Here is a 16448-nt window from a genome sequence, read left to right on the forward strand (position 1 = left end):
AGCATGCATGACGTGTTTGAGTTAATTTCCCCTACTTGACATCAAAGTCCTGCGATGGGACTATCGCACATATGCACATTGTGATGACGATGCTGAAACGATATATTGTGCAGCTCTGCTTAGCATTCATCAACACCAGCATCCCCTCCAAGCTGGTCACCAAACTCACCCGTGTCCCATAAGGCCGTGTGCTGAGCCCACTCATGCATGGCTCTGACACCATCATCAAGTCCGGTGGTAGGCCTGATCAGTAACAACGATGAGTCAGCCTACAGGGAGGAGAACCTGTGGACTACAGGAAAGCTACGCGCTGCGAACACTCCCTCCGACTACATCAATAGGATCCAGGTGGAGCGTGTCTCCAGCTTCAAGTTCCTGGGTGTCCACTTCTCTGAATACCTCTCTTCTTGGGCCTTCAACTCCTCCACCTTGGTCAAAAAGGCGCAGCACTTTGTACTCTGTACTTCCTGAGGAGAAAGCCCATCTTTCTTCTATCAACTTTTATCGGTGCATCATCGAAAGGATTCTGACAAACTGCATCACAATGTGGTATGGCAAGCTGCTCTGTCTCCAATGGAAGGCCCTGCAATGGGTGGTGAAAACCGGCCAATACATCACCGGTGCCCAACTCGCGCCATTGAGGTCCTCCAGCGCAGGCGGTGTCTGTGGATGGAGCGAGGCATCAGTAGGGACACCTCTCATCCTGGAGGCGGTACAGGAGTCAATGTTCCTGCACCAGCAGGCTCAGGAACAGCTTCTTCCCTGCAGCTGTCACTCTGCTGAACTCAGAACCCCGGAGGTAGCCCAGCCCCCCTCCACCCCTCAACAAAAGGAACATTGACCCTCAGTATCAGCGTACCCTCTCCCCATACCTCAACTAGCTCTGTCAAACATTGACTCAGTCACTCATGGCGGGTGTTGAGCTTCCACAAGTTAAATTCAGCGTCATCACACTGACCCAACTATGTTTACCTCGTGGATTTACTGGAAGGGCAATGTTTGTAGTGCAATTCGATTGGATGTAGGCTTACCACTAAAGAACACATCTATGGTGAATAATATGACAGTAAGTGATGAGAGATCTGGGTGTTGGCGTAACAGGGGATATGTTTACTACTATTTTCAGTAACTGTAAAAGGCTAGACTGTGGCCTGGTGCAGGTTAGCTGTCTTGGACCACTCCTGTATTCCATCTTTACAAATGATCTGCCATCTGTTTTGTGAAAAGCAAGTATACAAATGTGCTCAGACGATTCTACACTGTATTATGCAGCAAATACTTGTTTGCTTGTTTGAGTTCAATTTGGTCTTTTGATTGGATAAAACAAAATAAGTCAGTATTAAACATCTCAAAGATCAAATCCATTATTCTGGCTTCTAATAATAAACTGTCATCTATGCCTACACTGTGTCTGCACTTGTCTAGTGAACCTATAAAGGGAAAGGGATTCAATCTTTGTCATTGCACAGAGAGTACAATGCATGTATGCTCTAGGCCAGGGGTCAGAGCCGTTGAAGGCGACCCTGGAGCAATTAGGGGTTCAGTGCCTCGCTCAAGGACACTTCGACACGTGGGTAGATAGATAGTCGATTGTCATGTAACACATTGACTGTTAGGTCAACGGCATCTCTATAGAGAGAAAACACCAGAGTACCAGTGTACTAAAGCGGTAGAATGACAGTTTGTTTTTTAGACTCGGATCTATTCATACAACAAGGGACACAGCACTTTCCCGTTTTTCCCATATTTGTCAGCGTCTTTGAGCCTCGGAAAAGCTGAATAAATATAATGAATTATTATTATTACTGAGGCATTTCGAAGAGAGCGCCTCAGCCAACGTTGGACCCAGAAACACGTCACGACTTAACAACCGAATAGCATTTATACCACTAAACCCACGTCTTTACACAGTCAAATGATCAAATGTAGTAACACTTGCTATAATTAATAGCAAGTGATGGCCAAATCATGTTACCTTGCCCAAAATCGAATGCCTTAAAAAAGGCAGTCATTTATTGTGCCATCAATCATTGGAATAGCTGCCCCCTCCATATTCGTCGATCCAATAGCAACTCCTCATTCAAATACCTTTGAAGAATGCATAGGCCTACTTAAGCAGCTGATCAATAGTTCAGTGTTCAGTGTCATGTATAGCGTCTTGTTCTTGTTGCCTGGTGATGGCCTTGAGAATAATTCATGAGAAATTTGAATAACCGCTTTCTTAATGTAACATAATTAGAGGTGAACATGTGATGAACATAATGTAACACAAATGTGATGTTGTATATGTGTGTGATGAATATGACAATGGATTTGCTAATGGGGGATCCTTTTAATAAATAAACCCTTGGCCACAAAGGTTTATTATTTTGTTTTTATTATTAGGCTATGTATTGTCTGTGACCTCCAGCCCACACTGGCTATACTTCATGTATTCTTTGTTGAATCTCTGAGTGTCTCTCTCTCTCTCTCTCTCTCTCTCTCTCTCTCTCTCTCTCTCTCTCTCTCTCTCTCTCTCTCTGTCTCTCTCTCTCTCTCTCTCTTTCTCTCTCTCTCTCTCTCTCTCTCTCTCTCTCTCTCTCTCTCTCTCTCTCTCTCTCTCTCTCTCTCTCTCTCTCTCTCTCTCTCTCTCTCTCTCTCTCCCCCTTAGTGGGGTTGGGTGGCCATGGACACCTTCAGCCAGCTGATCTTTGCCATCTCTGTGACCAGTTTCCTCACCTTCCAGTGGCTGTTCCACAGTGTCAGTCCCTGGGTGTCCACCCGCGTCAGCTCAGGCTTTCTCTGCCTCAGCGACAACAAGAAGGTGGAGTGGAACTCAAGGTAAACCCTGGTGTATCTTGGATTACTCAAGGGAATGGGCAGTAATTAGTGAAACAACTGTATGTGATTCCAATAGATGAGGATGATATAGATTGGCGACCTTCCTGCGTAAACAGCCTAATATCTGAGCCTAAATTGACAGACGAGTCTCTTTATGCTGTGGCCTCAGTAGGGCTCTTTGAATTTGAACTCGGCTAAGATCTAAGCAAAACAAAACAAAAAATCCCCCCGCCCCCCCTGTGCAATACGAGAAACTACTGTGCAATAACCATGGGAATAGTGCAATGTCCTATAACCGTGCAATATGTTTACATTCTTGTGTTAGGGTTCATATGTTTATATGTTTATAAAAAAGTACACAGTTACATGCTAACTCCCCCTGTCTATATACCCCCCTGTGAATAGGCCATATAGTGTATAGAAGTATAGAAGTTCACATAATAGATACATTCTCAGATGCCTACCGAGCACGTATCCCCCTATTTATATCCCCCCTATTTATGTCTATCTATGTCTCATTCTTGTTTTTTATTATCTTAGGACTGTGTTTGTTTGTTAGCACCTTGAGTTTGCATTTAAATGTTGTTGTACCTGATACAATGACAATAAAGATCATTCATTCATTCGTTCATTCACACAATAGTTCGCATTGCAGGTAACCAACAAGTCATGTCCTATGTACGTTGGAAATATATCTCCCAGTTAGGACAAGGATACCGGAATAGCTCCTTAATAACCCCCTAGTAAGTTGGTAGCATTAACTAATGAACAGGATGACACATATCCATTCATTCATTCATTCATTCATATGCAACATAATTAAGTTTTCATTTTTACTTGGTCATCCAATGCACCAATCGACTGCACTGTAAACAATATGTTACTGTATATCCACATATTCATTAGTGGGTGCAGCTGACTAACTGACATGTGTGATCTTGTCTGTTTGTTTTGTATGCAACATTTGCAAGCATGTAGAACAGAGCTCCGGGCAGTTGAGAGAAAATGGAGAAAAACTGGCCTCGCTGATGACCTCCTCCTCCTCTGCAAAAGCTGCTAAAGCTTCCTACTATCACTCCAAAATCCAATCCTCTGTCTCTAACCAGGGTTCCCACACCTTCTGAAACATCAAATTCAAGCACCTTTCAAGCACCTTTCAAGGACTTTCAAGACTGAATTCCCTCAAGGACCCAACACGCCATAGTTTGAGACAGAACTAGTTGACGAGCTAAGTAAAACATTTTTGAATATATATTTATTTTTTTAGAGAGAGAGAGAGAGAGAGAGAGAGAGGGGAATTCAAGCACTTTCAATGACCCATGTCTGTCTTCAAAAACTTTTAAGACCTTGATTTCTTTTTCTCAAATTCACAAACTTTCAAGGATTTCAAGGACCCGTGGGAACCCTGTCTAACCTAAGGAAATTGGAAATATCCCTCCTCTTCTTCCTATCTAAAACCCTTGAGCGTGCTGCTGTGTCTAACCAACTATCTCACTATCTCCTTCAGAATAACCTAATTGACCCTCACCAATCCAGTCAGGCAGGGCATTCTACTAAAACTCTCCTCCTTGCTGTCTTGGAGAACCTTCACTCTGCTCAAGCTTCCTCCCTCTCCTCTGTTCTCATTCTTCTTGACCTGTCTGCTGCCTTCAACACAGTGAACCACCTGACACTTCTCTCCTTCCTGTCAGAACTGGGCATCTTTGGCTCTACACTCTCCTGGTTTGCATCCTACCTGGCTGATCTCTCTTACCAGGTGACATGGAGAGGGTCACTGCCCTCTCCACAAGCACTCACCACCGATGTCCCCCAGGGCTCCGTCCTTCGGCCTACAGTATATTGTTCTCCCTCTACACCAAATCTCTTGACTCAGTAATCTCCGCACATGGCTTCTCCTACCACCGCTACGCAGACGACACTCAACTCTTCCTGTCTTTCCCCCCTTCCGACTCACAGGTGACAACACAGGTCTCTGCATGACTTGTAGCCATTTCTGTGTGGATGTCAGCCCACCACCTCAAGCTCAACCTGAACAAGACCGAGCTACTCTTCATCCCTGGGAAAGCCTGGCCTCGCCAAGACTTCTCCATCACAATAGAGAACTCTACAGTGATCTCCTCCCAGTCAGCCAAGAACCTTGGGGTGATCCTCGATAGCGATCAGAAGGATGACCAGTGTCTGGACCAGAAGGAACATCAGAAGGATATGCCCATTCCTCACCAGAGAAGCAGCTCAACTTCTGGTCCAGACACTGGTCATCTCCCGCCAAGACTACTGTAACACACTCCAGGCTGGGCTGCACTATTTGCACCATGCTGATCTCTGTCCATCATGTTTACACAGTTCTCATTTATTTGTATTTATATTTCTTAAACTGCAATGTCCACACTTTTCTATTTTTATCTTACGTTATCTTTATTTACCTGTATACTATATACACAGCTCTGCTTAATCATTTATTTATTTATTTATAGCATATCTTTAATTGTACGTACATTACATATTTTTTTGTTTTCTATCTTCACACTTGCTTTGGCAATGTAAATGTATGTTTGCCATGCCAATAAAGCCCTTTAAAAGTTAAGAAAAAGAATATATAGGTGGTAGGAGAGTAGTAAATACTGCCACACTGGTAGTGTGATTAATGATTAATGAAGATGGCAAATGTTCTTATTTTCCCCTCTTCTCTTATCAAAGTGTAGCCTGGTTCCAAATATTGAGCTTTTGCCAACTCCTCTGACTGTTGTCTTGGCATTCCCTCTGGGACCTGGCTAGCTTCATTCCTGACAGTGTAGTAAACACAGAGAATCACTGCAGCCTGTATGGTCTGTTCACAAGTCATTCACCAACATGGCTCATTATCTTTCCAGAGGCTCTAATCTAAAGTCAATCTGACATAATGACTCTTTATCACACTATGTGCGCTTTGCTCTATGAATAATAGTGACACCCGACCATTTCGAGGTAGCACAAACTCTCAGATATCACACCGTACTCTGACAGAACATTCATACAGTGAACAACGTCAGCCAGAGCAGCTCACATCCATGGTAAAGCTCTTAGATCACCTTCATAACATGGTGTAGTTGGCCTATGACCTATGACCTATGACCTGGTAGGAGGTGAGGTGAGTGATGTCAGAGGAGACAGACTACAGGGAGGGTGAGCTGCCAGTCGAGAAGAACTAGAGAACGACAGAGCTGGCTCTGAAATAGCCTGCCTGCCCTGAGTGACTGTCTGACCTCGGAGCAGTGTTTAATCACTGGCTCTAATTGGACTGACATTGTCTGCCGCGGCAGTGCAGCCAATCAGTTATTTCACGCTGTGCTATGATCATACAAGTCCCCATATCTTACGGTGTGTAACTGTGTTATGCTAGATTTAAATAAAAAATTTGTGTGTTTTTCTCTGCTTTTTCAGGACTGTGTCGACACTTCATGCTCTGGTGGTCGGACTGTTCTGCCTCTGCATCTTACTTTTTGACGATGCTGTCAATGAAGACCCTGTCTGGTGAGGGATTGGCTCACACTGCACATTATGAGATCACTAGTGCATGCTGGGAATGCTGTGATGATCCCACTGTAGTCCCATTCTGTATATTTGAATTCGGTTGTTAAGTCTGAAGTCAAATGTGACGTTTAGCAATTTCCCGGGTCCAAACCAGAAATTCCCCGCACCAGAGTACCAGTGTACTAAGGCGGTAGAATGACAGTTCAATCATTTTTTTAGACTAGGATCTATTCATACAACAAGGGACACAGCACTTTCCCGTTTTCCCCATATTGTCAGGGTCTTTGAGCCTCGGAAAAGCGCTATACAAATATAATGAATCATTATTATTACTGAGGCATTTCGAAGACAGCGCCTCAGCCAACTTTGGACCCGGAAACACGTCACGACTTAGCAACCGAATTGTCTAGTTATGTCTCGTACTTTGAAAATAGGTCATTCTATGATTTCCATGTGCTTTTGTACCAACAGGGGAGATCCTACACTTGTGAAGATAAATGTTAGCATAACAACAGGCTACCTCATATCCGGTGAGGGTTCCTCACTCACAGTTGCATGAATAGTTCAACACACAATACAGTAATGCAGTGTTATAACTATTGTAAGCAGGCCTAGAGTGTAAGAAATATTGTAGGCGTACTATGTGCTACACCACACTTACATCATCCTTAACCGTGTCCCTGACCTTCACACAAGTAAATACACAGGTGTATAAGCACTGTAATGTAAAGTGTGACACTGACCCATAATGCAACACCCCTTGGAAGGGCTTCATTCACTATGGGACATCAAGCAGTTGTGTCATCTTCAGACAGATTTGCAACATTGGTGGTTTTAATAGAAGTGAATTGAACTGTACCTTTCTTTCCTTGTGATCTGTTTTTTCCAGATCTGCTGCTAATATTTTATTATTGGAAGGCGATAGGTGACAAGTTTTTTGTAGTTCACCACCTGGCAGCGCTGTATGCTTACTACTATGTACTGGTGAGTTTCCTATTGTAGCAGTAGCAGAACGTGCAGGCACGATGGGAAAGAGACAACTAAGGGTGAACAGCTGTGCTATGGAATACTGGGTGATTGAGGGTGTGAAGTGGGTGCTGTTGACAGATCTCTGTTCCTGTAAGCTACCCTGTTGTAGTGAGAGATGAGCATGTTGCGCTAACCGGGTGCTAATACTATAGTGGCTAATGCATGTCATTAGCAAAACCTCATCTGATGAATAGACATGACATTAATTAGTATAGTTTGGTGACATACTATTTGGAATGACCTATGACAGTTTTATTTCTTCTTTATTCATGTACTGTACTAGGACCTTTGTCCGCTATTGAAATTAAATATTGTGTGGTCATGCTTGAGTTGCTAGTGACATTTGTCTTTATTTTAAGAATATGGTTTTAGCGGATTCTCTCCTGTTTCAGACTATAGGCTACCGGTACTTATTTTATTTGTTGTTGTTTTTAAGACAATTTCTGTAAAATAGCGCTATGTGTACTATGTGGGCTAAATAGTGCTATGTGCAATTTGGCCTCCCCAAAATGACAATTGTGCAAGTGCAAGTTCATCACTAAGGGAGTTTGGATTGAAATACCACTGATAGGTTTGACGTCATTCAATTTTCGGCAAGAGTCAGTTCCATTGGTACTGTGTTTGTCAAGCGATGTGTCTTGTTTGCCACGGCAATGCCAAAAGAGCTGTCCGGAACGGGTTGTCACTCAGGCTTGCCTTAAGACAACCTGTACTGTAAGCCCAGCGTCCAGAACACGGCTGTTCACCCTTGGTTCCAAACGTCTGTGACCCTCTAGGTCGCCAGGTTCTGTAGCTCTTGATTATGGCAATGACAATGGTATTTTTTGCATGGAATGCGCAATGATGGTAATGGCGGAAGCCCTCTCCCCCTCCCCTTCCCCCCCCCCCCCTCACCCTGCCCTTAGAGTCCCTGCTTTTGTCACACTGACCCCTCAGTGTTGTATAGAGCTGAGCTGAACTGGGCTGTACTGAGCTGAGCTGAGCTGTGTGCATGCCTCCATGTGGTGGAGGGGTCTCTCCTTTTGTGCATGCTAACACAACTTACAGTACCGCCTGTTCTGTGCCAGCGTTGAGTTCTGCCTCCTTTCTCTCACGCTCTTTCTTTGTCCCGTTGTTTCAAACTCGCTGCTCACTACCTGTGGGGCACAAGTCCTCTAGGAGCAGCTCATACAGTATTAGATTGTTACACTTTGATGTGACACTTACACGTGTCCTCTCTTTAGCTAGACCCTTGGAAGTATCCCAACTTTGGAAGTGTCCCACCCCCCCACTCCACATACACACACACACACACACACACACACACACACACACACTATGGACCCCATTTTACTTAAAGTTTTACGCAAAGTTTCCCCAAATAACCATCAAATTTCAAGTAATAATAATAATAATAATAATACATTTTATTTATGGGCGCCTTTCAAGGCTGTCAAGGTCACCTTACAAAACATAGTTAAAACCACATATCAAAGTAGACAATTTATACTCCAATTTATGCTATCCAAGTTATGAATACAGCAGCTGACTGGCTTCCTCCAAACATTTAGCACAGGGTATCAGCGGTGTCTTGAAAAGTATTAAAAGTTGATAAATCAATTTTGGGAAAATCAAGACCCTTAATAAGTATTAAACATTTGAGAATTTTGTTGGTATTTTTCTGAATTAGACTCAAACATTTTTAGTAAACGTTCGTGAATGTATTAGTTTTATTAAAAAACTGTGTGTGTGTGTGTGTGTGTGTGTGTGTGTGTGTGTGTGTGGTTGTGGATGTGTGTGAGTGTGAGTGTGTGTGTGTGTGTGTGTGTGTGTGTGTGGATGTGAGTGGGTATGTGTGTGTGTATGTGTTTGTGTATGTGTGTGTGTGTGTGTGTGTGTGTGTGTGTGTGTGTGTGTGTGTGTGTGTGTGTGTGTGTGTGTGTGGTTGTGGATGTGTATGAGTATGAGTGTGAGTGTGAGTGTGTGTGTGTGTGTGTGTGTGTGTGTGTGTGTGTGGATGTGTGTGTGGATGTGAGTGGGTATGTGAACGTGTATGTGTGTGTGTGTGTGTGTGTGTATGTGTTTGTGTATGTGTATGTGTATGTGTGTGTGTGTGTGTGTGTGTGTGTGTGTGGATGTGTTTGTGTATGTGTATGTGTGTGTGTGTGTGTGGATGTGTGTGTGGATGTGAGTGGGTATGTGTATGTGTATGTGTATGTGTGTGTGTGTGTGTGTGTGTGTGTGTGTGTGTGTGTGTGGATGTGTGTGTGTGTGTATGTGTCCTATGTGCGTATGTGTAGATGTGCTACAGTTATAATTGATTTACATTATGATGAGATATTCATCATGGCTCAAAATCATATTGTATCTTATCTTACTTACCATCTTATCTTATCTTATCTTAGTACTACCTCTACTATACTACTTTTTCAAAATCTATCAATAATAATTCAACACACAAGTTCAGTCCATTCAAAGTGGAGGAGGGGTCAAGCTGTCAATCAGAGGGTGAGGGACCCAAGTCTCAGACACAGGAAGTCCATCTCCTCAGCCAACTCTGGAACCCCGGAAACGACTTCCTGTTTCTGCCTTTTCCTTGGAGGCTCCACCTCCACCTCCTCCTCCTCTTCCTCCTCCTCCTCCTCCTCCTCCTCTTCTTCCTCCATAAGTCTGGCCTTCCTCTTCTTCAGCAATGCTACTGAGCGAATGATGGCCTCTCTATCTCTCTGGTGGTCAGTCAAAGCCCTGGACATCAGTCCCTTGTAGATGTGGACCAGACGACCCTTCTCCTGCTCAGACAGGTTGTAGTCGTGCATGGTCTGGTAGCAGTGGTGCTGGAGCACGGTCATGTTGTATCTGAACCGCTGCTCCCAGTTCAGCCAGGTGTCCCAGGGTGGGAGACCAGGGGCGGCTGCCTGCACAGGTGTGTGAGGCTGAGGAGAGGGAGGCTGTAGAAGAAGTCATGATACATTTCTGAATAATTGTTGTTACAATGTAATTTCTTCACAAAGTATGCAGTTTTACAAATACTTAGAGAGTTGTAGAGCGTTTTGGGCGAGAGAGAGGTACTCACTGGAGATGTGAGCCGAGGCTTGGTTGCACACCTGCTTCCCTCCCCTGCAGCAGAGAGCACCTGGAGGGTGGCAGAACGGTCAACTTGTTGAGTATGGACGCTCATTTTTGAAAAATGTGGAATTTTAGCTTGTAGAAATAAGTCACAGGTCTAGTCTTGGGGTTGTAGCCACCAAAACTGAATTCCATTCAACATTGCTGCTCATCAACCAAACATTCTAATCTCAAACATTCAGCTGAAGTTGCTAGGATTGATTGTGACATCAACATATTCAAAAGTAATTGCATCTTTATAATTCTTAGTTTCTATGGCAATGAGTCAAATGTGTATATTTTCAAATCATATTTTGTGCTCAGCAACCAAACATTCTAAATTCAGAGATTCTAAATGATTGTGATGGCATCAAATCTACAGTGTGTGTATGTGTGTATGTGTGTATGTCAGGGTATCCGCGGTGTCTTGAAGAGTATTAAAAGTAGTTGATAAATCAATTTTGGGAAAATCAAGACCCTTAATAAGTATTAAAAAGTCTTATCACGATTTTATGAGGTCTTGCATTCTCTAAAATATTGACAACAAGGTCTTTAAAAAGTCTTAGAAAGGTATTGAAATGAACCTCAATATTCCTTTATATACCCTGTATCAGAACAGACACATTTTGATACTGCTAAAAAGGAAAATGTAACTCATTTAAAATGTTCAAATCAAAGTCTCACCCTACTTACCTAACGTACAGCATCTTCGGCACAATGAGGCAGAAAAAGACTTTCACTAAAAGCAGCAGAGGACGATAGAGCAGAGGATACTGTTATTCAAAACAGCACAAATCACAGTTGTACATACAACACATCGGCGGTAGAATAAAGATTCTTACTTTACCTATTCCTTGCTACAAGATGTCTTTCCAATCATTTTGATATGGAAATCAGGAGAACAACTAAGCTAAAATCAACAAATGAATGCAACAGAGTTGTGGGCCATACTGTCACTGGACACTCATGACTGCTGTTTCAGGCTGCGCAAATGTAAGCAAAATACCAGATTGTATGACATGTCTAGCCAACTTCCTTTAGGACATAATTGACATTATATGTTATGACAAGCAACACAAATAGTGAAAAGTTGAATATCAATCTTACATTGCCAGTAACTTTATTTCACTTTATTTGTGTTTTCGGTTTTCGTGTGTAGGTTTGTATCCTACCCCTTCTGTCATGTTGTCAATGTTTTATTCTTTAATTTGTTCAGCTGTTTTATGGATTATGTTCTGTATGTAAAGCTTGTGGCAATCTAAACAAGCAACTTATTCCAATTGCCTTTTAATTTGTTTGAATAGGACAGCTACCTTAGTGTATTAAGCAGTCCCACTCATATTTCTCATTTTGATTGGACAGAGATAGTGAAGACAGACAGGAAAGTAAGCCGACATGGGCATATGTGTGCACTAAACAGATATACTGTAGTTGTAAATAGAGATGCTCCGATCAGGGTTTTTGGTGCCGATCACCGATCACCGATCACTGGAATCAGTGATCTGCCGATCCGATATCACCGATCACCGATCACAGCGTCGAAAATGGCAATTGAAGCATTCTATTTATTGTGTAGCATTATTTATGTTTTTAATTATTCTTAACACCATTGACATTGTATATTAAGTATTCAAATGAAATTAGGAGATGAGAAAGTATCATGAATTGACAACCATCTGTTTTATTGAATTCACAACCACCTGTAGCTTACTTCAGGAAAAACAAATAAAATGTGAAAATAAAAATCATAATAAATAAAATGTACACTGTCACATCAAATGTGCAACATTCCACTCGAATGAGAGGAACTAGGGGCTCTTAGAGAACTTGGAGCTTATACTGTAGCTTTCCTGAGGAACAATAAACATACCCAAACTAAACTGCAACATAAACAGGCTATAGCCAAATATAAAATACTGTTTCAAGTCAGTCAGTTTCAAGTCATATTTAGGAGGAGATAAGACAGCAAGTCAGCAATAATCAATAAAACAAAAAAACAAAACATTTCACCTAAGGAGATTTCAGACTCAAACCTTACTTCTGATTAAGCAGCATCACTGTCAGATTAGCCTTGAGAAATACAAGCATCTCAGCGTTTTTGGCACTCAGCCTGTTCCTCTTATCATCTCAAATATGTCCTGCTATGCTGAAAAGTCGCTCGCTATCTACACTTGTGCAAGGTGCACAGAGAAAGACCTAAAACTCTCGCGCTAATAGTTGTTGTTGCTATGGACCTTAGTCTAGCTTAGTGACTTCCTGCTCGCGGGGTCACATGACGTCGCTGAACACTACCTACACTACGCTCGTGAAGTCGCGCTGGAACTCTGACCAGCACTCGTGGAACACCTCTCGTCCAATCAAAGCACTCGGTCCCTTTATGACGTCGAGCCCAGTGTGCGCTTCGGCGCTCTCGGAGCGAATCGACGAACGCAGCAAATGCCGTATGATATTCGTGGTATTGAAAGTCCTTGCGTGCGTTCCTCCGCGAGGAATTTCTTTTGCGCAGACATTACAAACTGCATATTTGTTGTCTCTTTCCGACACTGTGTAATATTTCCAGACTGGCGACGCCATTTTGTTAACTGATCGGCCGTTTTGAGAACTCCGATCAAAACCGATCAAGGCCATATCGGCCGATACCGATCGGCGCCGATCAGATCGGAGCATCACTAGTTGTAAACAGATATAGCCCATGGTGTGATCATCACTACAGTACTGGGGTTACCAAAAGGTGATCTGCTCTAATTCTCTATGCACTAAATCAGAAAAACTGGATTGCTGGGTGATCTTTCAATGTTGATATTCTTAGTTGCACCTTTTTCTAATCTCTTGTCTTTCACTGTCCTCTATTAATATACTTAACACTTAATATAGTTCTTCTTCATTCCATCTTCATACCATGCAAAAACGACCAAACTCAAGTTAGGTTGTATAAACCCTTCATGCAAAAACTGCTGAATGCAGGTTATGTGGATAAAAAAAACAGGCTTGACTGATCCAGATGTACGTAGACCCTTTCCTGTCTTGTCGGCTGTTATTGCTGTTACACTCCACTGAGCAGATATGAAGCCCAGTAACAGTATGAACTTACCAGTACCTAGAGGCACTAGCATAGACATGCTGTAAAGTTACTATCCCCTAGTAAACTTGACCCAGGTGTACGTTATCTATGCCATACCTTGAGTAAGTATGTCAATGATTTACTGTATTGTTTCAGTTCACAAGGTAAGTTTCCCCATTTGTGACGGCAGCTGGTGAAACCGTGAACAAGTCGGCAACTTGTCCCAGGACAGGACAGGACAGGCCTACCGGTACATTTTTCAGAACACAAATCGGAACATTTGTTCCTGGTTTCACCAGCTGCTGTCACATTTTGAGTGTGTGCCATTTGGATACTTTTACTCTTAGGTTAACTACAGTTAACGACTTAGGTTAATGCAGTTCTAATTTAAAAGTAAAACAGATTGTTTTTGAACCGGTATGGTGAAAGCCCTGGTCATACATTTCAAAGGGTTGATGATATGTGTGTGACGGAAGAAATCTTTTATTCAGCATGGCTTTTCATTTCTCATTGGCTGTCTTTTTCCTAAACCCTTTTTGTGTGCCATGTTGAAGCTTGATTAACACTTTGTGTTAGAGATGCTAACCCTGTGCTCCCTGCTGAGTGGTACTGGCCCTGGGTTGTGTGGTCCATGACACTAAGCCATAAGCCATGATGCTTGAACCATGTTTCAAGATAGTTGGCCTAGTAATCTGTATATAAAGTGGTTATATTAATATTAGTTAATATTAAGTTAATATTTTGTGGATAATGATATTTTTTTACATGGGTCATGGCTTAGTTGCCTCATGTTTGATTTGTTTTAATCTGTTTTCATCTTTAATTCAATTGAAAATTCTTTCTTTTTCCCACAAGGGGCATTTAGGTAGGAGTGCAGGCACACAGAAACAACATACGACCGTTTACACAGGACAGAACACTACAACATCACTATCTATATTATCAGACATTAAGAACAAAATGTGCATTGATAAAAGTGTTGTCAGGTGAAAAACAGATGATCATAAATATGAAGTTAAGAAGGTAAATAAAATGTTTCTATACTAAGGCCTCAAATTTGCTCTCAGCAAATTAGGGTATTAGATGATTTTAGGATGAAAAAAGACCACACAGGCTAAATTTGGACCATAGAAAGCCTGCAGAAAAGATTTCCTACAGACGTCTCCTGAGGGACAAGACTGGGAGGGTGGCCAAAGTGAGAGTTTCACGCCGTTTAGGTCGTTTTTTAGTGATAGTGTACTTTAATAATATAACAATTGATTAATACATTTAAGAGACATTGCTAACGTCCTCACTTTTACCATGCTGATCAAAAAACAGCTTGGTTTCATCCGTTTCCTGTTTCATTGTCTCTCTGTTTTTACCTTGTTCTTCTAGGGCCAAGGAATGTTGCCTTATTTTGCTAACTTCCGTCTGCTTGCAGAGTTCTCTACCCCGTGTGTGAACCAGCGGTAGGTACCATCACCAAGGCCAGAGATTTGGCAGGGAAAGTGGAAACACGTGACTTATTGGCTCAGTGCAAAGTAAATAGTAGAAACATGTTGATTTAATTCTGACGTACAATCAGACAAACAAACGTTTCGATCCGAGTCGGATCTTTGTAAGGTCATACAACGCCAGGTCATACAACGCCAGGTCATACAATGTCAGGTCATACAAGGTCAGGTCATACAACTCCAGGTCATACAAGGTCAGGTCATACAATGCCAGGTCATACAAGGTCAGGTCATACAACTCCAGGTCATACAAGGTCAGGTCATACAACGCCGTGAAAAACACCTTCATATATAACCTAGAGGCATACGTCCGGTCATTCGAATGCAGTCAATTGAGTACAAGTAATACACACACCGCAATAAATATGAAACGGGAGACATGGAAATACGGTTTACCTGAGACTGTGTTGGAAATGTAGCCAAAAGGACTCTTGTCTCAGGTCATTTATTTCCCATTTTCCCTACACATTACTGTGTAAGTATGTATGTATTATTTGTAGTCAAATGACTGGATGTACATGCCTTCTAGAGTTTATTTATGCAGATGTGCATGATGGTGTTGTATGACCAGGACAGTTAGAGAACAGTTTGAATTGTCATTAATTGCTTGATACAGTCCCTATGAGACAGCACAACCGCACAAGGTGAGCTTAGAATTATAAGGTTCTATCTCCGTCTAGGGTAGTTCAGAGATATTACATTCCATTATGCCATTCCATTATGTTTTGTGAGATGGAACCTTTGTTTTTTATTAATTACTAACCATAAAAAATCAACATTTTAAAAATCACACCACACAGGCATTAATAAACACCTAATGGATCAGATGATGTAAAAAACTCAATTTTGAGTAATTCTAACGTCACGACAAGGGGATGTTCTGCTCCTTTACGTCATTGTGTCTCACTGTGTCTTCCAGCTGGTTCTTTGAAGTGTTAGGTTACCCCAAGTCCTCCAGGCCCAACATGGCCAACGGAGTGGCCATGGCCGCCGTCTTCTTCCTGGTGAGGATCGCCGTCATGCCGCTGTACTACAGCCGGATGTACTCCGTGTACGGCACGGACGCCTTCTACCGCGTGGCCTGGGGAGGCCGCTTGGCCTGGATCTGCGCCAGCATCTGCCTGGATGTCATGAACGTCATGTGGATGCACAAGATCGCCCGCGGCTGTTACAAGGTCCTGCGCTCCGGCCGGCGGCACAAAGTAGAGGTGCAGGAGAACGGGAAGACCGACTAAGCGTGGGGAAGCGGCCCGGGGTATGTTATAGTAACGGCAGAGGCATTGAGACATTGAGCTACTGTCCCTAATTGTGCACAATTGGACTTTGACTGTATTCATGGAAACGTACTCACACCAAAAGCCAAGTCACAGATGAAACAGACAGGAACATTTTGTACCCCTCCTGAAAACAGACTGAAAATGGACTGGAGGTGAAAGACTGGATAATAA

The 16448-nt window shown here is 42.6% G+C and overlaps 1 protein-coding gene across 1 annotated transcript; it reads left to right on the plus strand.

The window, feature by feature from the left end:
- Positions 1 to 2656: 2656 nt before the first annotated feature.
- On the plus strand, positions 2657 to 16235 carry tlcd4a (TLC domain containing 4a; the record flags this gene model as incomplete). The annotated part of the gene is made up of 6 exons (XM_080543877.1): positions 2657 to 2820; positions 6241 to 6330; positions 6802 to 6860; positions 7220 to 7314; positions 14882 to 14955; positions 15920 to 16235. Exons 1-6 carry the CDS (start codon positions 2666 to 2668, stop codon positions 16233 to 16235), a joined length of 789 nt encoding a protein of 262 aa, XP_080400003.1. The 5' UTR covers positions 2657 to 2665.
- Between the last annotated feature and the right edge of the window lie 213 nt (positions 16236 to 16448).

Source organism: Nansenia antarctica, assembly GCF_963989245.1.
Source record: "Nansenia antarctica genome assembly, chromosome: 13".
NCBI lineage: Eukaryota > Metazoa > Chordata > Actinopteri > Argentiniformes > Microstomatidae > Nansenia > Nansenia antarctica.